At 46.7% G+C, this 22,028-nt stretch overlaps 1 protein-coding gene across 2 annotated transcripts in view; it reads left to right on the top strand.

Annotated features, from left to right (window-relative positions):
- Window positions 1–22,028, top strand: part of rmnd5b (required for meiotic nuclear division 5 homolog B) — a 43,036-nt gene that overhangs the window by 3,126 nt on the left and 17,882 nt on the right. For both annotated transcript variants that reach the window (XM_087995511.1, XM_087995512.1), the window contains exons 2-5: window positions 3,203–3,348; window positions 9,861–9,998; window positions 12,274–12,374; window positions 17,485–17,651. In XM_087995511.1, the coding sequence (XP_087851637.1) occupies window positions 3,203–3,348; window positions 9,861–9,998; window positions 12,274–12,374; window positions 17,485–17,651 (552 nt within the window). The remainder of the gene's footprint in view (window positions 1–3,202; window positions 3,349–9,860; window positions 9,999–12,273; window positions 12,375–17,484; window positions 17,652–22,028) is intronic.

Here is a 22,028-nt window from a genome sequence, read left to right as displayed (position 1 = left end):
TCATAGTAATAATATGTTCTTGGCCAATGGGAGGTGGGGTAGCCTGCCTATGAGGTTCCAAACCCCCTGTAACTGATGTTGGGTTGAATCCCAAGCTCCTCCTACCCTCTCCCACTTCCCTAGGGCGGGTTCTGAAGCCTGCAGTGAATCCATTGGCAGGAAACCACTTAGAGCAAGCTTCTGTTTTAACCAGCACTCTGGATAAATCTGCAACAACTGTCTAACTCAAACACTGTAATGTCCCCGTGTTTATGGTGTAGGTATAATCCTCTGCACTACACTTCTATTAATTAGTGTGTGCTTTTATGTTGATGTTTAGGAAGTATGTCACTGTTTTTACATAGATTTTTATAAGGATATCCTGAAATGTTGGTAGGTCAGGGTTTGCTATGGTTATTCGTACCTCTTGATTATCCAGAAGTCTTGATCAACCTGCATACTGCTGTTTCCCTTAGATGCTGCAATAATAAAACTGTTTGCTGTAATTTTAATTGATAAAACAATTGAGAGTTTATCTAACCCTGGATTCAAAGTGTAGCTACTCCCCGAGCTTTCAGAAACTTGCCTGGGTCACCAAGGTGGGTACTCAGTGAAGCTAACAGACCAGGAGTAGCTATAATAGAAGATGGGAGGAGGCCATTTGGCCCTTCGAGCCGTACAACCTGCTCCTCAGCCCTGTAGGGCAGAGGGGCTGATCAGTCTGATCCCGCTGTGAGGAAGGTGAGAATCTCCAGCCAGCCAAAGGACCAGCTCTCACAGCTTGGCCAAGGGCTGGCTACATGGTCTCCCTCAACATGATGTGGAGGAGCCAGTGTTAGACTGGAGTGGACAAAGTTTAAAAATCTCACAACACCAGGTTATAGTCCAGCAGGTTTATTTGGACTATAACCTGGTGTTGTGTGATGTTTGACTTTATCTACTGCTCTGTCTTTATCATGTTGACACTGTCTAGATGGGCTTCAGTAAAGCGATCAACAAGGTTCCCCATGGGAAACTGATTAGCAAGGTTAGATTTCACGGAATACAGGGAGAACTCGCCATTTGGATACAGAACTGGCTCAAAGGTAGAAGACAGGGTGGTGGTGGAGGGTAGTTTTTCAGCCTGGAGGCCTGTGACCAGTGGAGTGCCACAAGGATTGGTGCTGGGTCCACTGCTTTCCATCATTTTATATAAATGGTTTGGATATGAACGTAGGAAGTATGGTTAGTAAGTTTGCAGATGACACCAAAATAGGAGGTGTAGTGGTCAGCAAAGAAGATTACCTCAGAACAATGTGGCCTTGATCGGATGGGCCAATGGGCTGAGGATTGGCAAATGGAGTTTATTTCAGATAACTGAGGTGTAGCATTTTGGTAAGGCAAACCAAGATAGGACTTGTACAGTTAATGGTTGGGCCCTGGGGAGTGTTAGTGAACAAAGACTGAACAAGGATGTTCCTGGATTTGGAAAGTTTGAGCTATAGGGAGAGCCTCAATAGGCTGGGGCTGTTTCCCAGAGTGTTGGAGGCTAAGGGATGACCTTTGCAGGGTTTATAAAATCATGAGTGGCATGGATAGGTTGAAAAGCTGATGTCTTTATTCTGGGGTGGGGGAGTCCAGAACTAGAGGGTATAGGTTTAAGGTGACAGGGGAAAGGTTTAAAAGGGACCTAAGGGGACAACGTTTTCAGGCAGAGGGTGGTGTGTGTATGGAATGAACTGCCAGAGAAAGTGGTGGAGGCTGGTACAATTACAGCATTTAGAAGTCATCTGGATGCATACATGAGGGATATGGTCTGGGTGCTGGCAGGTGGGACTAGATTGGGTTAGGATATCTGGTCAGCATGGATGAGTTGGACCAGGGAGCGAGAGACAGATGTGCACAGAGGGAAGGTGACAGTACGCAATGGGGGGGGGGGTGGCTGGGGACCCTGGTCAGAAATGGACCCATACTGGGGCTGAGGCTGACTGTGTAATGACTGTTTGGATGGATGGAGCTGTGATAGAGTGGAGTTAGAAGGTGTACTAACCTGAAGTGTGTTCTGCAGGTCACTGCTGAGCAGCTCCGAACATGGCTTTTCCCACCAACATCCTCCTGCCCCGTGGTCCTTGGTGCAGGTGGAGGGCACAACATCCTGCTGCCCTCTACGTCCACTCGGCTGGAGAGGTTGTCCCTTTCCCCCTCCCCCTCAGGAAAGCTCATCTCACTGCAGCCCCATGGACCCACTGGGCCAGAACGTTCCCAGGTATCAGTGTGGAAACAGGCCTTTCAGCCCAACAAGCCCACACCTACCCTTCGAACAGCAACCCACCCAGTCCGATTCCCCTACATTTACCCCTTACGTAACACTACAGGCAATTTAGTATGGCCAATTCAACTAACCTGCACGCTTTTTGGATTGTGGGAGGAAACTGGAGCACCCGGAGGAAACCCACGCAGACACGGGGAGAATGTGAAAACTCCACACAGTCAGTCGCCTGAGGTGGGAATTGAATCCAGGTCTCTGGCGCTGTGAGGCAGCAGTCTAACCACTGTGCCACCGTGCATCCTTTCACTTTCAAACAAGCCCACATCTCAAAATGTCAAATGGACAAAGACATGGGAAGGAAGCTGTTGCATCCATTATTCCAGCCCAGGGCAGGGTGTACACAAATCTCCCGAATGTTCGCGTATCCAGAGTGAGAAATGAGCTCCCGAGTGTGCACACAGCAATAAGTGGATAGCATGGACTTAAAGGGATGTGGATCCACCCTAGCTGTAAAGTAATAGACCCTGTGTTTTCACCTGTCATTCTAATAAACTCATCACTCAAACTACCTACAGCACATCTGTTGTACTGCAAAATGACATATTTATAGATGGAAAGCAATCTTTTTTTAAAACCAAAATTAAGTCGAGCTGTTCCCCGACCTGCAATAAAACGTTTACTAGCAAAGCCCTTTAATTAACCTTGTGAATTTAAAACTATTTATAATTGCCTAAATTGTCCTTTAAGCATAAGACAGTTGAACAGTGACATTGAATGTAAAAGTTGAGTCAAATAATGTCTTCACCAGCTAAATTCATGTCCGTTGCTCCCTAAGAGCCATTGTACGTTAGCAGGGCTTGTTGTTTGCAAACAGGTTACTGCAAGTGAGTACTGAATAGAAAGGTATTGTGCTCAGCAGGTGAGTTTTGGTGGCTCAGGGGTGATAAGTTTCTGTTGTGTGTTTTTCTTTTGCAGGCTGCCTTGATGCCCAGTTGTCAGCAACACTGTTGCTGGTCATGTCCCAGTGCTGTAAGAAGATAAAGGATACAGTCCAGAAACTGGCCTCCGATCACAAAGATATTCACGGCAGTGTCTCCAAAGTGGGAAAAGCTATCGACAGGGTATGTGCCACATTGTAAGACCTTTCCAATTTCTCTGTCTCTCTCCCAACTTTACTGTTGGCTGTGACCATATTAATCATCGACTTCCTGTTGTCCTACAGCCCTGCGAGATCTCTCTGCTCCTCCAGGTCTTGCTCCATTTTTGGCAGCCTTATGTTCATCTGCTAAGCTCATACTCTGGAATAGCTTCCCAAAATCCTCTTTGAGACATTCTTTTTAAAAACAACCTTTCGCCCTGTCCTAATATCTCCTCCCAACCTTTGTCAAATTGTTTGATAAATTAGCACAAGACATTCTTAGGAGCATTATTACATTATCATATTTATAAAGTAACTTTATTGTTGTCTTGGCAATATGAAACTATATATCTGCTTTTGAATTTATAAAATATTGCTATCTATATTGGTGTAGCGTGTTATTACTTAATGACTTTGGTAACTCAGAGACCTGGGGAATGGCCTAGCAAGCCACTACGTTGTCAATAGCCTTAAACAGAACAGAAAAGGAAAGGATTGAGACCAGACAGATCATCTGGCATTGACCTAGGTATTGGCAAGCAGAGTCCTCATCGTCAAATCTGGGGGCCAGTGCCAAAATAGGGAGAGCTGCCTCACAGCTGAGATAAGCAACAGCCTGACGTAGTCACACAGAGAATCAAACCTCACGGATGTCCCGTATACCACCATCACTGTCCTGTGGGACAACTCCAGCATAGTGACGATGCAGTGGCTTACAGCCTGGAAGGAGTTATCCTGGGGATGTCCTCAGTGTTAACTCCCCAGGAAGTCTCATGGCGTCAGGTCACATGTGGGAAAGGAGACCTCCTGCTGGTGATGATTAAACAACCTGCTGGAGGAGTTGGCTCCCCAAATATTCCCATCCGCAATAATGAGGGAGCACAGCACCTAAGTGCCAAAGTTAAGGCTGATGTGTTTGTAACAATCATCAGCCAAAATTGTTGAGTGGTTCCCAGCATCAGATACCAGTCTTCAGCCAATTTGATTCACTTCACGTATTATCCAAAAACAGTTAGAGGCCCTGGGATACTGCAAAGTCTTTGGGCCCTGACAACATTCCTGCAATAGTACTGAAGACTTGAGCTCCAGAACTTGCTGCCCCTCTAGCCAAGCTGTTCCAGTACAGTTACTGTGCTGGCATTGATCTGTCAATGTGGGAAATTGCCCAGATATGCCCTGTACAGAAAACACAGGACAAACCCACCCCATCCAGTTACCGCCCAATTGGTCACCTCTCAATCATCAGTAAAGTGATGGAAAGCAGCCCACTTGATTGGCAGCGCATCCACACACATCCACCCTCCCCCACCACCACCACCACTGGCATCTATAAGATTTAATACAACAACTCAACAATGGTCCTTAGACAGCAGTTTCCAAACTTGTGAGCACTCCCTTCTGGAAGGAGCAGGGCAGCAGTTACTTGGGAATATCATCACTTGCAAAATCCCCTCCAAGCTGCTAGTAGTTCTGACCTGGAAGTATATTGCCACTTCTCAGTGTCACTAGAGCTGGAACGTCCTCCCTAACAGCATTATGGGTCTGCCTACACCACATCCATATTTCAATATGGCAGCTCACCCCCACTTTCTCAAGGGCATTAGGAATGGCGCACCCATTCATTCCATGAATGAATTAAAAAGGAACTGACGCTGTATCTGTTTCTAGTCCTTGAGCTGACCGAAATACCTGAGCAGGTACCTGTGTGTTACTCCTAAATACACACTGGGGGGTCATAATGCTCTCAAATGCTTTTGAAATTTTAGATACGTTATGTCTTTTTTTTTAAACTCCTTTTGGGACACGGCTTCCTCAAAACAAAATCCGTTGGTGAATGATTTCAGGTTTTATTTTTGTTTTATCCTGTCATAAAGTTAGGCATGACTGGCAAGGCCAGTCTAGCATGTCCATTGCTCTGACACTGAATGACTTGGCGAGACCAGGTAAGAATAGCAGATTTCTAAAAGAATGTTAATGAATGGTTCTTCTGATAATCAATAATAGTTTGTAGTTGACGTTGTTGAGACAAGTTAATCATATTGACATTGTTTGTTTTTCTCCTTTTTTTTTATTAATTGAATTTGAAGCTGCCATCTGCTCTGGTGGGATTTGAACCCATTTCCATGTAAGCATTATTCTGGGATTCTGGACTATTGGTTCAGTGACATTACTGTAGTGATTGTAATGAGGTCAGCCAGGTGGACCTCATAGAATCTGAGTTCCCTGTTTGGGGCTGTTAACCTGGTCCAATCAGGGAGCCCTGGTTGACAAAAATAAAAGGGAAAAAAAAAAAGAAGAAAAAAATTAAACAGGGGATCTAATCCTTGGGTGCTGGGGAAAAATAAGCACTACTGCACTTAGGCGGTAGTGTGGGGGTTAAATTAAATAAAAAAACAGAAATGTAAGGGCACTGCTTGTCAAAAAAATAAATAAACAGGGGATCTAATCCTTGGGTGCTGGGGAAAAATAAACACGACCACAGTTAGGTGGTAGTGTGGGGGTTAAAAGAAAAAAAAAGAAGCCCTTGGGATTAAATAGGCAAAGAAAAAAAAATAAACAGGAGTCTAAAAATATAAGCGCTACCGGTTAGTTGGTAGTGTGAGGGAAAATTAAAACGAAATAATCAGGAGATTTAGAATCTCCTGAGTTTAGGGGACTGACTCTGTGCTGGCTGGGCCACAGTCAGTGTGTTCCTGCTGCTGCTCTGTGTTTTGGAGGAGGACGAGCGTTTCCTCTTCTCTTTCTCCCCCACCCCCCTCCTTTCCAGGGAAGTGATTTTTAAAAAAAAAATTATAAACAGCAGTCGAGATTGTGGTGCTGGAAAAGCACAGCAGGGTCAGGCAGCATCCGAGGAGCAGGAGAATTGACATTTCAGGCATAAGCCCTTCGTCAAGAAGGAATTATACATTCTCCAGCATCTGCAGTCTTCACTTTCTCCAGATATAAACAGGAGTGTCAGAGGCACTGTCCTTTCTCCTGAGCCAGCTCTGTACTGTGCACCTGTAAATAAAATTCTGGATCAGTGGTGCTGGAAGAGCACAGCAATTCAGGCAGCATCCAACGAGCAGCAAAATCGACGTTTCGGGCAAAAGCCCTTCATCAAGAATAAAGGCAGTGAGCCTGAAGCGTGGAGAGATAAGCTGGTGGGGGTGGGGAGAAAGTAGCATAGAGTACAATAGGTGAGTGGGGAAGGAGATGAAGGTGATAGGTCAGGGAGGAGAGGGTGGAGTGGATAGGTGGAAAAGGAGATAGGCAGGTAGGACAAGTCCGGACAGGTCAAGGGGACAGTGTGGGCTGGAAGTTTGAAACTAGGATGAGGTGGGGGAAGGGGAAATGAGGAAACTGGTGAAGTCCACATTGATGCCCTGGGGTTGAAGTGTTCCGAGGTGGATGATGAGGCGTTCTTCCTCCAGGCGTCTGGTGGTGAGGGAGCGGTGGTGAAGGAGGCCCAGGATCTCCATGTCCTCAGCAGAGTGGGAGAGGGAGTTGAAATGTTGGGCCACGGGGTTGATTGGTGCGGGTGTCTCGGAGATGTTCCCTAAAGTGCTCTGCTAGGAGGCGCCCAGTCTCCCCAATGTAGAGGAGACCGCATCGGGAGCAACAGATACAATAAATGATATTAGTGGATGTGCAGGTAAAACTTTGATGGATGTGGAAGGCTCCTTTAGGGCCTTGGATAGAGGTGAGGGAGGAGGTGTGGGCACAGGTTTTACAGTTCCTGCGGTGGCAGGGGAAAGTGCCAGGATGGGAGAGTGGGTCGTAGGGGGGCGTGGAACTGACCAGGTAGTCACGGAGGGAACGGTCTTTGCGGAAGGCGGAAAGGGGTGGGGAGGGAAATATATCCCTGGTGGTGGGGTCTTTTTGGAGGTTTCCCAATTCCTCCGCCTCCGCCGTATCTGCTCCCAGGAGGACCAGTTCCACCATAGAACACACCACATGGCCTCCTTCTTTTAGAGACTGCAATTTCCCTTCCCACGTGGTTAAAGATGCCCTCCAACGCATCTCGTCCACATCCCGCACTTCCGCCCTCAGACCCCACCCCTCCAACCGTAACAAGTACAGAACGCCCCTGGTGCTCACCTTCCACCTTACAAACCTCCGCATAAACCAAATCAGCCGCCGACATTTCCGCCACCTCCAAAACATCTCCGAGACACCCGCACCAATCAACCAAACCGCCCCGTGGCCCAACATTTCAACTCCCCCTCCCACTCTGCTGAGGACATGGAGGTCCTGGGCCTCCTTCATCGTCGCTCCCTCACCACCAGACGCCTGGAGGAAGAACGCCTCATCTTCCGCCTCGGAACACTTCAACCCCAGGGCATCAATGTGGACTTCAACAGTTTCCTCATTTCCCCTTCCCCCACCTCATCCTAGTTTCAAACTTCCAGCTCAGCACTGTCCCCATGACTTGTCCTACCTGCCTATCTTCTTTTCCACCTATCCACTCCACCCTCTCCTCCCTGACCTATCACATTCATCTCCTCCCCCACTCACCTATTGTACTCTATGCTACTCTATCCCCACCCTCCTCTCGCTTATCTCTCCACGCTTCAGGCTCACTGCCTTTATTCCTGATGAAGGGCTTTTGCTCGAAATGTCGATTTTGCTGCTCGTCGGATGCTGCCTGAATTGCTGTGCTCTTCCAGCACCACTGATCCAGAACCTGGTTTCCATCATCTACAGTCATTGTTTTTTACCTGTAAATAAAAGCTGACCTGGTGACAGATACCGGCCTCTGCGGAGTTATTTCAGTTACCACTGCACTGCTGTGTCAGCTTACTAATAAGGTACCTGGTCATACAAACATTGGGATTCCTGATCACACAATTCTGTTGGCCTTCCTTGCATTATTTTGCTTTATGGGAGAACAGGTAGTGTCTGATACAGATTGAATAACAAAAGATTCTGTGGTGTCATGGGCCAGAAATTTGAAGCAGTAAAGCATATAAACACTGATTTAAAGGGACACTTGGTTATGTTTTCTCTCCAGTCGGACCAGTAATTCTATTGTTTCAGAAAACAATCACACAACACCAGATTATAGTCCAACAGGTGTAATTGGAAGCACTCGCTCCTTCACCAGGTGGTTGTGGGCCAGTGCTCTGAAAGGTAGTGCATCCAAATAAAGGTATTGGACTATAACCTGGTGTTGGAAATGTGTTGCTGGAAAAGCGCAGCAGGTCAGGCAGCATCCAGGGAACAGGAGAATCGACGTTTCGGGCATAAGCCCTTCTTCAGGAAGAAGATGGTGTTGTGTTGTATAACCTGGTGTTGTGTGGTTTTTAACTTTGTCCACCCCAGTCCAACACTGGCTCCTCCAAAGCAATCTGAGCAGAGACCATTCTCTCTGTTTGTGAATGGAAGGAGGATCAGATGGCAAACCTTCAGCAAACTGTTCTTCTTTACCATCCAGTGGCTGCTCAGGTGTTGTTGTTCTTTAACTGATGCTGCACTAGAGACAGGTCACCCAAGGGTTCTGAATATTTCATGGGTGTGCACAGGAGACTTCAAATAATGAAGAAGGGAATAAAATGGCAAGAGTGACACGGTGGCTCAGTGGTTAGCACTGCTGCCTCACAGCGCCAGGGACCTAGGTTCGATTCCGGCCTCGGGTACTTGTCTGTGTGGAATTTGCATGTTCTCCCTGCGTCTACGTGGGTTTCCTTCCAAAGATGTGTAGGTTCGGTGGTTCAGCCACGCTAAATTGCCCACAGTGTTCAGGGATGTATCTGTTAGGTGGATCGGCCATGGAAAATGCAGGGTTACAGGGGTAAGGGGGCTGGGTCTGGGTAGGATGCTCTTCGGAGCATCTGTGTGGGCTGAATGGCCTGTTTCCATGCTGTAGGGATTCTATGCTTTATGATTCTGGAAATGGGGAAAAATAGGAACATTGAAATCCAATGAAGAGTAAGTACAGGATAAATAGAAATGAATTGATTGTTGATGGAACAGACAGACGGTTTAAACCCTCAAGCCTGTCCTTGCAGAATGTAACTACTGTCTGGTCTATTCTGTAATCTCTGCTCCTATAGAACATTGATGTCTGTGTCAGAGTCCCATGTTGTACAAACAGGATTGGTGAGTTTTTTTTCAGTGGTTAGCACTGCTGCCTTGCAGCGCTAGGGACCCAGGTTCGATTCCAGTGTTGGGTGACTGTCTGTGTGGATTCTGCCATTCTGAATGTGCACATTCTCCCCGTGTCTGTGTGGGCTTCCTCCGGGTGCTCTGGTTTCCTCCCACAGTCCAAAGATGTGCAGGTCAGGTGAATTGGCCATGCTAAAATTGCCCATGGTGTTAGGTGCATTAGTCGGAGGGAAATTCGTCTGGGTGGGTTACTTTTCGGAGGATAGGTGTGGACTTGTTGGGCCGAAGGGCCTGGTTCCACACTGTAGGGAATCTAATCTTTTGTGGAAAAAAAAGCACGTGGGTTTCTCAGCGAATTTGCACCTAAATGGAGATTCTGTCTGCTGACTCTTTTGTTGTGTTATGTAGAACTTCGACACTGATGCGAGTGCTGTGGGCGTAGACGGTGTCTGGGATTCCAGTGAAAAGCAGCAGTCCTTGAGTGAGGCTGTAGTTGAACATTTGTACCAACAGGGGTTGTTGAATGTTGCTGAAGAACTGTGCCAGGTAAGTGTAAGTATGTGTGTGTGTGTATGTGTACATACGTGTGTGTACAGAATGGCTGTCCCACGTGCAGTGGCTGAGACTAGGGCCTGTCCATGGTGGTTAAATGTTCACTTCCTCCCATGTGTACTACACACACCAATAATCCAATCCCAATGTCCTTCCATAAAGAAGGACAAGGACCTCACCCACTACAAGTTATCTACCAAGTCTGCATCTTCCTAGCTTGGAATTATATTGTTGTTCCAGACTCCAAAAACTCCCTCAGAAACAGCACTGTGTGTGTTTCCATACTGCAGCAGTTTAAGAGGTTGTCTCACCTTTCCTATTGGGAATGTTGTTAGTGGCACCCACATTCCAGGAATGATTTATTTTTTAAAAAAAGAAGCTATCTGCATATGGTGCCTCACCCTTCCCTCTGTTGTGGACAAATATCGTCATTGGGAAAGTTATATAATCAGAATCTGAAAGGCATGCAGATGCTAGGTGCTGGGATGAGGAAATGTGCTGTTGTGACACAAGCAACTCTTTTTTTTAATCTTTTGAACTGTACAAAAGTAGATCTGGGGCTCCGGATGTCTCCATCAGGAATGATAGGGACAGTCTGGATCTTCTGGTGATGGGTTTGCTTCTGTGGTAACAGTCCAAGTGACAGGCCTGATTTCTACAGACATTACATGAATGAAATGACTAGAAGAAACCATGCTATGGGGCTGTATCCCTGTTCCCAGCAGCTGCTGGCTCAGTTACCAGGGAATGGGACTCCGATCGAAGACAATCAGGAAATGAAGAGGGCAGATTAAGAGAACGTGGAGCTCGGATTTGCTCCACAATCTGAAATGCTGCTGGAAGGATGGTGGAAAATCTAATTGTAACTTTTCATAAGGGAATTGGTCAGTCCTTCTGGAGTTATAAAGGGCGGTTACATCAGAGATTGAGGCCGTTCAGCCCATCATAGGATAGGATAAATAGACAAAGTCTTTTCCCTGGGGTCGGGGAGTCCAGAACTAGAAGGCATAGGTTTAGGGTGAGAGGGGAAAGATATAAAAGAGACCTAAGGGGCAACTTTTTCACGCAGAGGGTGGTATGTGTATGGAATGAGCTGCCAGAGGATGTGGTGGAGACTGGTACAATTGCAACATTTGAGGTATTTGGATGGGTATATGAATAGGAAGGGTTTGGAGGGATATGGGTCGGGTGCTGGCAGGTAGGACTAGATTGGGTTGGGATATCTGGTCGGCATGGATGGGTTGGACTGAAGGGTCTGTTTCCATGCTGTACATCTCTGTGACTCTATGACATCAGACTAGTTGAAAGAGAAAGTTGTGGGGAAGGGACGTGAGGTGTGGGGCTAATTCAAAAACTCCCCTTCAAGGGGCAGCACGACACGACAGCCAACCCCTTCTGTGATTGAGGTCATCTCCTTTGGTGAATGGGAGAGGTGTGGTTTTGAATTACAAAGTGAATGTGTAGACTTGTCTAGACCACCTGATGAAGGAGCAGCGCTCTGAAAGCTAGTGCTTCCAATTAAACCTGTTGGACTACAACCTGGTGTTGGGTGATTTTTAACCTTGTACACCCTAGTCCAACACCAGCATCTCCAAATCATTCCAATCCATTCAGTTAGGTAGTTCTGAAGTGTAGTTACTGCTACAAAGTAAGAAAGGCAGGAATTAATTTGCATGGAGCAAGGTCCCACTGAAGAGCTTGGAGACAGTAAGGACTGTAGGAGCTGGAAGCCAGAGCCAATAGATGTGCAGCTGAAAAAACACAGCAGGTCAGACAGCATCCAAGGGGCAGGACAGCCAGCATTTCAGATCAAAACCCTTCATCAGGGTAAATATTGTCGCTGTTCTCACACCAGTCTTGACGAAGAGTTTTGGCCCAAAACATTCACTTTCCTGCCTCTCGGATGCTGTCTGACCTGCTGTGCTCTTCCAGCTTCACCTCTATTGCCTATCATTGGATAGCAATGAGTTAATGAGCAAATTGTCAGATTGGCTGGGACACCAGGGAATCGCCTTCAAGAGTGTCAGGTGATCTCTTTGCATCGTCCCTGAGGGGACACCTGGCCCTCCACCAGTGCAGCACCCCCTCAGTATTGCATAGAGTATCAGCCTGGGTATAGGTCTCTGGAATGGGAGATTAAAGCCACATTGTCCGCCTTGGAACAGGACCTGTCGCTGCCTGGATTACAACAGTTACTATAAATTCTGATGGAATGTTAGTTATTTGTGAGTGCTGAACACGTCATGATACGTCCTATTTTTTCCTCTAGGAATCTGGAATATGTATTGATCTCCGTCAGAAGGAGCCCTTTCTGGAATTGAACAGGATTCTCGAGGCACTACGAATGCGAGACTTAAGGCCAGCATTGGAGTGAGTCACTTCCTCGATTCCAATTTCCTCATTTTATCCCTTCCTCTGCCTGACCCCACTTTGGTAAGGTGACCGGGTCTACTGAGACCCTGACACTACCCACAGTGTTGTATAACTCCAACCCTTCTCACTGATGCTCTGAGCATTTTGATTTATTGGCGATACCCCACTTACTCCCAATCATGTGTGGATTTTGATATAAACTTCATTCATTGATGCTGGCTTTAAAAAGAGTAGCGTCACCGGTAGGCAGGGTAGTGAAGAAGGCATTTAGCACATTTGCCTTCATTGGTCAGAGCATTGAGTACAGAAGTTGGGAGGTCATGTTGTGGCTGTACAGGACACTGGTTAGGCCACTTTTAGAATATTGTGTGCAGTTCTGGTCTCCCTGCTGAAGAAAGGATGTTGTGAAACTTGAAAGGATTCAGGAAAGATTTACAAGGATGTTGCCAGGGTTGGAGGATCTGAGCTACAGGGAGAGGCTGAACAGGCTGGAGCTGTTTTCCCTGGAGCGTCGGAGGCTGAGGGGTGACCTTATAGAGGTTTACAAAATTATGAGGGGCATGGACAGCGTAAATGGGCAAAGTCTTTTCCCTGGGGTCGGGGAGTCCAGAACTAGAGGGCATAGATTTAGGGTGAGAGGGGAAAGACATAAAAGAGACATAAGGGGCAACTTTTTCATGCAGAGGGTGGTACGTGTGTGGAATGAGCTGCCAGAGGAAGTGGTGGAGGCTGGTACAATTACAGCATTTAAAAGGTATCTGGATAGGTATATGAATAGGAAGGGTTTAGAGAGATATGGGCCAAGTGCTGGCAAATGGGACCAGATTAATTTAGAATATCTGGTCGGCATGGATGAGTTGAACTGAAGGGTCTGCTTCCTTGCTGTACATCTGTGTGTGACTCTGTCACTTTTCTCAGCTTGCTGTGTGAGTGTGAGGTGGGTTATGACCCGGAAGGCTGCTGAGTTGCCTGAAGTATGCTGTGAAACCGGTATTGACACAGCTGCAGCCCCTGTTTTCCTTACATTAGTTCTGCTTCTCCTCAATTTCCCCTTCATTCAGGGATTTGTGATGGTCCCGTACATCTCTGTCAGCTTTTAGATTGGCACGGTTTGGGTTTTGATTCTGACAGAGCTGCACCCAGAGGGACCTGTCCAGCAATAATGCTCCAGGGATCCCCCTCTGTTGTGACTGCAGTTTCAGAATCCTGCCATTATTAGCCTACCACTAGGACAGGTTTGCTGCATTTAAACATGATGGGGAGGTGCTGGGGTTGGATTGGGGTGGACAAGGTCAGAAATCGCATGATACACCCCACTCTTGGCACTCTCCCCCTGCCACCACAGGAAGTGCAAAACCTGTACCTACCCCCCCCCCCCCCCCCCCCCCCCCTCCCCATCCAAGACCCCAAAAGATCCTTCCACATCCGACAGAAACTTACCTGTACCTCCACCAATGTCATCTACTGTATCCGTTGCACCCGATGTGGTCCCCTCTACATCGGGGGAGACTTGCGGATTGTTTCAGAGAACATCTCTGGGACACCTGCACCAACCAACCCCACCGCCCCATGGCTGAACACTTCAACTCCCCCTCCCACTCCACCAAGAGCATGCAGGTCCTGGGCCGCCTGCACCTCCAAACCATGACCACCCGACGCCTGGAGGAGGAACGACTCCTCTTCCGCCTTGGGAACCTGCAACCACACGGGATCAATGTAGATTTCAACAGCTTCCTAATTTCCCCGCCCACCCATATTATCCCAGTCCCAAGCCTCTAACTCTGCACGGCCCTCCTGACCTGTCCATCACCTTTCCCACCAATCCGCTCCACCCTCCTCTCCGACCAATCACCTTCTCCCTCACCCTCATCTATCTATCGCATCCCCCTCCCCCCCGCCCACAAGACTCATCCTGATGAAGAGCTTGTGCCCAAACCATTGATTCTCCTGCTCCTCAGATGCTGCCTGACCTGCTGTGCTTTTCCAACATCACTCTGTCAACCCACTTTCTCCCAGGTTATAGTCCAACAGGTTTGTTTGAAATCACAAGCTTTCTGCATGCTGACCCTTCATCAGCACTAGCAACCCCACATCATCCATCACCTAAGAGCTGTTACATTCAGAAACAAGACTTGAGAACGCCACAAAGTAATTTTGTTTAATATTCAGACATTAAATCTCTGTGTTGTCTACACCTGCTTTGATGTTGCTCTATAGTTTCAGTCGTTTCTCTTTAAATGCATTGGGGGAATTTGCACACATCCTGACTTTTTGGCCTGCTGTTGGAGTAAGTGAAATGAACCGATTTTGATTTTAGTTTTAGTTCTAAAGCTGGTATTTTGCCCACCCTGAGCTGATGAATGTTTCAGCGAATGATCAAATATAGTGATAGATTCAGTGAGACTTCATAAACCTGCTCAACATCACCACCCCCTGACCAGCACCTGTAACTGTATATTGGAAGCGACTGTGCAGAATTTCCATTCTCAGTGTTTATGTAGGCGGTGTTCAATGCTAACTCTTGATATAAACAGCTTGACAGTGTTTTGTAACAACGGGAAATTGAATAGGATCTGCACGTACAGACAAACTATCCGTCTTGGTCCTCCCTGAGCTCTCTGCATGTTGTCTTTGACACAATCGATTACACCTCACTAATTTGGTTCTCCTCCTGTGTCTAACTCCATGGGATTGCCTGTTGTAGCTTCCACTCAGACCTGCAATCACAGGCAGAGTGTCTCCATCCTCTTCCCATCTGTCCACTCTGGAGTTTCCAAGCTTCTATTCTAGGCTTCCTTCGCTTCCTCCTTCATATACACGGAAACAGACCCTTCGGCCCAACCAGACCATGCTGATCATAATCCCAACAAAACTAGTCCCACATGCCTGCTCCTGGGCTGTAGCCCTCCAAACAGGCTGAGCTGGGAGCAGAGTCCCAGTCAGAGCCCGGAGTGGGCTGGCCAAGGGAGAGAGTCCTGGAGGCGATTCCAGTGCACAGGGGAGGCCTCATGTTCTACGACCTGACAGGCATGCCGTTATGGGATTCGAACTCGTGTGCCCAGAGCATTAGTCTCTGCTACCACATCCATGTGTTGCGACCCTGTTACCCAGGATCCTGGCCTAGCCTCCACATGTACCCCGATGACCTGTAACCTCTAAACATATAAGTAGAAAGCGGGGTCACTAAAGGCGGTGCTTCACCAGAGGTTCACTAATGATATGATGACGAAACGTCAGAAACCAAACCTTCCAGTTCAGCGAGCAAATTTACATCCAGAACCTCTAACACCACTCTCAACTCCACTCATCCTGTTTCGATGGCACCCTACCCTGGATGAGCTGCACATTTTTTTTTTGTCCCCAGTTAAACATTGAAGGGACAAACCCATTGCCTTCAATGCAATTTAATTCACCCCCTTGTCAGAGTTTGTGTTTAACCAAATGGTTCTCATCCTTAGCATCCGGTCCTTGAACGCAGACTCCAGTTCATACAACTCCTTCCTTTTTCTTTTCTTGTAAAACCCCTTCTTGTCTTCACCCCTGTCTGTCCCTGGACCTGATTCTCACCTTTAACTCTTCTCCCCCATCACAGGCTCCTCTATAACTAAAGCCCATGTCTCTGAAATGCCCTCTATATATCTTTCTCCTCAATGTTTAAAAACAAAACTTACTTTAAGATTTCCCCCACAAATCTCATCTCCTGTGATCAATGATTTTTGTCCTAATAGTTCCTCCTTTGGCTGAGATTCCATTTTTAATTGATTATCCTTCTATGCAGCAACTTGGGCTGTTTTTCTGGGATAAAGACACTATGTGAACCTGAGTTGTTAGTGTCAACCCATTGCAAAGCAGATATTCACCTGTTTATATACTGCTTCTGTCTTGATTCACGCCATGTCCAGTTGCCCTGGTTTTAAATCTGGTTGTACTAGTGTGCATGGGGGTTGTGGTTGGTTCACTCAGTGAGCTAAATAGTTTGTCTTTATTTAGCAGAAAACTCAATTGTGTGGGTTCAAACCCGAAAGCAACTGTGAAATGTGTAGAAGTACCAGGCTGATTCTGGGGTTGGTGGGACTGACGAATGAGGAACTGTGGACTAGGTTAGGATTGTTTTTGCTGGAGTTCAGATGAGTGATGGTAGGGGAGGGGGAAGAATCTCAGAAGTATAAAATTCTAACGGGACTAGACTGGGCAATGCAGGGAGGATGTTCCCGATGGTGGGTGTGCCCAGAACCAGGGGTCATGGTCTGAGGATTCAGGGTGGACCATTTTAGGATGGAGATGAGGAGACATTTCTTCACCCAAACAGTGGTGAGCCTGGGGAGTTCATTGCCACAGGAAGGAGTTGATGCCAAAACATTGAATGTATTCAAGAAGCAGCGAGACATAGCACTTGGGGCGAATGGGGTCAAAGGTTATGGGAAGGAAGTAGGATTAGGCTGTTGGGTTGGAGGATCAGGTGATGAATGGTGGGGCAGGCTCGAAAGGCCAAATGGCCGCCACCTATCTCCTAGTTTTCTATGTCTCTTCATCTTCGTCCATGTTTCTGGAGTGATTACCCTCAAGCCATACATAACCTCCATTGGGTTGGGGTTGGAGCGGGGATGTTTGTCAGACTTGGGTCTGGAGTGGGTGGTCAGTGCCTTGCGTGCTCTGTCTGACCCACGTGTGGAAGCCCCATGTGATTTGATCTACTGCAGGCTCTTTACAGAAAGACTGAAAAGTTTATCTCAACTTTATTTTTTCTTTTTCTAACTAATATATTGCCTTACAGTTATTTATAGTATATTTTTTCTTTTTTCCTGTTTTGAATCTAAGATTTATACCTCAGTACTTTGTACTGAAGGTGGCACCATTTGTGACAATATCTCTTTCTCTTCTCCCTCTCCTCCTTTTCTCTCTTCTCCCTCTCCTTCTTTTCTCTCTGTCTCCTGGAGGGAGATATCGATGATCATGTGGACTGCAGCTCCTTCCTGTGTTGAATGTCTGTGTGACGTATTGCCCTCAGCTCTGAGTTTGACTGAACATTAATGCTCACACAACGTGTGTTTACTGTGAGCCTTTCCTGGTTTGAATCTATCCTTACGGCTGTGCTTCTCCCTTTCAGGTGGGCTATGGCCAAACGGGAGAAGCTGTTGGCTTTGAACAGCACGCTGGAGTTCAAGTTGCACCGATTGTATTTCATTAGCCTCCTGACCGGGGGGGTCATCAACCAGATTGAAGCCCTGGAGTACGCCAAGAACTTCCAACCGTTCGCCCAGCAACATCAAGGAGGTCAGTCTTCCTCTCTCAGACTATAGTTCAAAAGCAGGGTTTGAATTTTAGCCTGTACAGTTTAGAATTGTGGGATTATAACAGGAGCTGCAGAATGGCAGTATGGTTTAACGCACTATTCAATCAGATAGCCCTCCTTTATAATGTCATCAGTTTTGTTCATTCTTCTTACTCCTGTTTCCCTTCTCCTGTCCCCAAAGCGTTGACATTGCTAGAATCCAATAATATAAAATGTCTTGCCGTGCATTAAAGGTGCTGTATAAATGCAAAGCATTGTTGTTAGCTGTCGACTCCTAAATGCGAGGGAAGCCCCGGTATCTTTGTAGCGAAGGTATGAACCCTCTCTGCTAATTTCCCTGCAGGTGCCTCTCATACTCCCTGCTGTCTACACAGACACATGTTACAGGCTTGGAAATTCTGTGATTTCTTCCCTCCCCATGTCAAGCACTAAAGGCAGTCTCGTTTGAATTGAATTTAAATTATTGTTACATATGCCGAGACACGTTGAAAAGCTTTGTCTTGTGAGCAATGCAGGCAGATCAGAGTTAAGTAGCATAGATAGTAAATAATAGGTAAACAGCGGCAAAAACAAAAACACAGGTATAGGTGAATGTTAAGAGTTTGAGTCCATTCAGTATTCTAACAAAAGGGTAGAAACTGTTACAAAACCGGCTGGTGCATGTGTTCAGGCTTCTGTATCTTCTCCCCGATGGTAGAGGTTGTAGAAAAACATTGCTAGGGTGGGATGGATCTTTGAGAATGCTGGCGGCCTTTCCTTGACAGTGGGCCTGGTAGATGGATTCTATAGATGGGAGGTTGGCCTTTGTGATTGTCCGGGCCGAGTTCACCATTCTCTGTAACCGTCTCCAATCTTGAATGGTACAGTAGCCATACCAGGTAGTGATACATCCAGACAGAGTGCCCTCTGGCGCACCTATAAAAGTTGGCAAGGGTATTTGCTGTCATGCCAAATTTCCTCAGCTGCCTGAGTGACCCAATATTTTTATATTTATCTGTCCGTGTCACTTGGCTGTGATCAGCTAATAACGCAGACAGGTTCAGGACCAGCCTAGAGTTATAGAGTCATGCAGCATTGTGGCTCAGTGGTTAACACTGCAGTTTCATAGCACCAGAGACCCAGGTTCGTTTCCACCCTCTGATGACTGTGTGAACTTGCACCTTCTCCCCGCGTCTGCGTGGGTTTCCTTCGGGTACTCTGGTTGCCTCCCACAATTCAAAGATGTGCAGGTCAGGTGGATTAATGATGCTAAATTGCCCGTAGTGTTAGGTGCATTGGTCAGAGGAAAATTGGTCTGGGTGGGTTACTCTTTGGAGGGTCGGTGTGGATGGTTGGGCCGAAGGGCCTGTTTCCACACTGTAGGGAATCAATCTAATCTAAAACCCTTCGGTCCAGCCATGCTGACCATGTTCCCAATCTAAACTAGTCCCACCTACCTGTATTTGGCCAATATCCCTCTAAACCTTTCTTATTCATGTACCTGTCAAAATGTCTTTCAAATGTTGTAACTATACCTGCATCTATCATTTCCTCTGGCTGTTCATTCCATATGTGAACCACCCTCTGTGAAAACGTTGCCCCTCAGGTCCTTTTTAAATCTTTCCCCTCTCACCTTAAACCTATGCCCTCTAGTTTTGAACTCCCCTACCCCAGGGAAAAGACTTTGCAATTCACTTTCTCCATGCCCCTCACCATGTCATAAACCTCTAGAAGGTCACGACCCAGCTTCCAGCGCTCCAAGGGAAACAGCTCCAGCCTATCTTTATAACCCAAGGGAAGTGAGGGGCCTGGATGGAGCCCCCAGTTGTGCTCTCAAATCCTGTGTGGACCATTTGGTGGAGGTAAACACTGACATCTTCAACCTCTCCCTCCTACAACCCAAAGTCCCCACCTGCTTCAAGAAGACCATCATCCCAGTACTTAACAAAGCACATGCATCATGCCTTAATGATTACTGCCCAGTGGCTCTGACCTCCATTTGCTTTGAGAGGCTGGTCAGGGCCCACATCAGCTCCAGTCTCCCAGCCTGCCTTGATCCCCTGCAGCTTGCCTACCAACGAATGGACACCACAATGGATGCCATTTCCCTAGCCCTGCACTCATCCCTGGAACATCTGGACAACAAGGACACCAACATTAGACTCCTGCTCATCAACTACAGCTCTGCCTTCAACACCATTATCTCCTTCAGACTGATCTCAGAACTCCAAGACTAGGTATCCGCTCCACCCTCTGCAGCTGGATCCTCAGCTTCCTTACCCACAGATCGCAATCAGTGAAGATAGACAACAGCACCTCCTCCATGATAACACTCAACATTGGATCCCCCAAGGATGCATTCTCAGCCCTCGACTGTACTCTCTGTATACCCATGGTTATGTTGCTGGATTCTGTACAAATGCAGGTTTGCAGGCAACACCACTTTGGTAGGATGGATATCAACAACGATGAGTCCGAATACAGGAAGGAGATAGAGGGCTTGGGGATGTGGTGCAATGGTAACAATCTCTCTCTCAATGCTGGCAAAACTAAAGAACTGATCATTGACTTCAGAAAGGAAGGAGGAGAACATATATATCAATGGAGCGGAGGTTGAGAGGGGTTGAAAGCACCAAGTTCCTCAGAGTGATGATAATCGACAACCTGCCCTGGACTTCCCATGTAGATGCAATGGTCAGGAAGGCACAACATCGCCTCCTCTCCCTCAGGCAGTTCAGGAAATTGGGCATATCCAAGGACCCTCACCAACTTCTACAGATGCACCATTGAAAGCATGCTGTCTGGGCACATAATGGCCTGGTACAGTATCTGCTCTGCACAGGAATGTAAGAAACTACAGAAGGTTGTGTGCACAGCCCAGACCATCATGAAACCCAACCTCCCATCCATGGAGTCCAGTTACACAGCACACTGCCGCGGAAAGGCTGCCAACATCAATAAAGATCCCTCCCACCCCGGTAATGCTCTCCTACAAACTCTTCCGTCAGGCAGAAGATACAGAAGCCTGAACACACGTGCCAGCAAGTTCAAGAACAGCTTTGTTTCTGTTGTCATTAGACTGATGAATGGAGTCTCTAACTTGAAATAATGCTGATCGTGTTAATGCTGATCTTGCTGAGTGCGTGCTCTGTGTGATGTAACCTGAATACCTTGCTCTATGCAAGTGTTTCTTTTTCACTTTATGATCTGTATGTCCTTGTTTGCTTTGATCTGCCTGTATTGCTCACAAACAAAGCTTTTCACTGTATTTAGGTACACATGACAGGAAATCAATCAATCGATTAGCCTTCCATTCCTGGCAACATCCTGGTCAATCTTTTCTGAACCCTCACCAATTTAATAATACCCTTCCTCTAGCAGGGTGGCCAGAACTGCTTGATTTTTATGGCTTAGTTAATGACTGGTTACACTCTCTAAACCATTGGACTACACCTCCTATTCCATTATATACATACCCTGAGCATTCGGTGAGACTTGATTTATTAAATGTCAATATCAAGCCTTTTACCACAGCTCGGAGATGATAATTCTCAATGTTTTTTCCTTTGGCTGAAGGATCTCTCTTTAAGTGCAGTCACTGATTCACCCAGCTCCTGGTCATTTAGAAATATGGTGAGCTGGGAAAACTTGTATTTTATATCATTTTGGGTTTAAGCATGGAGTGCCTGATGAATATTGTTTGTAAAATAATATTTGTCTTGAATAAGGCTTGGTTACCCTCACCAGCCTTGGGAATGGAGGTAGGAGCTGCTGATCTCCTTTTGCACGATCAGAAGTCCTCAGCATGTGCTTCCGTCCCATGTGAGACAGCTTGCCCATTCTCCTGTGCCCGTGAAGCAGATGCACTGCATTACCACCTCCCAGCTCCCACTCTATCACTGACTCCCGAGTATGGCCTGCTGGGGATTGGGCACATTGTCCAAGTTCCCAGCCTTGCTTGGTAAGGGCTTTCATCTTATTCCATGGACAGTTTGAGGTTCCTTTTATAAGAGAGGTTGGGGGATCAGTAGAATAACAACAAGAGCCATGTTAAATATACCAGAACAATAATCACAAGTGAGTTTTAGGTTGTTGTCCCCAGTCTGATTTTTTTAGTATGGAATACAGATTTATTTTTTAACATGTAAACTACAGGTGAATCGTCCAAATATTCACTTCAAAATGCAGAAAAAATTGCAAAATTAATTTCATACTTTTATTTCCTCGCGATTGAAACTCAACATGCTGAGCACGTGATCTATTTAAAAATTGCATTGATGTTAAGAATTCCATTCCCACTTGCTCCCGTCTGGTTCCTGTTGACAATACAACAGTTTACTTATTGCTGCAGCCCTTTACTGATGCAGCATCTTTTGTCT

The sequence above is a fragment of the Chiloscyllium plagiosum genome, unplaced genomic scaffold, assembly GCF_037043375.1.
Source record: "Chiloscyllium plagiosum isolate Xiang-an unplaced genomic scaffold, Cpla_swu_hap1 HiC_scaffold_16, whole genome shotgun sequence".
Classification (NCBI taxonomy): Eukaryota; Metazoa; Chordata; class Chondrichthyes; order Orectolobiformes; family Hemiscylliidae; genus Chiloscyllium; species Chiloscyllium plagiosum.
Note: the sequence above shows the minus strand (reverse complement) of the source record. Positions and strands in the feature narration are given on the sequence as shown.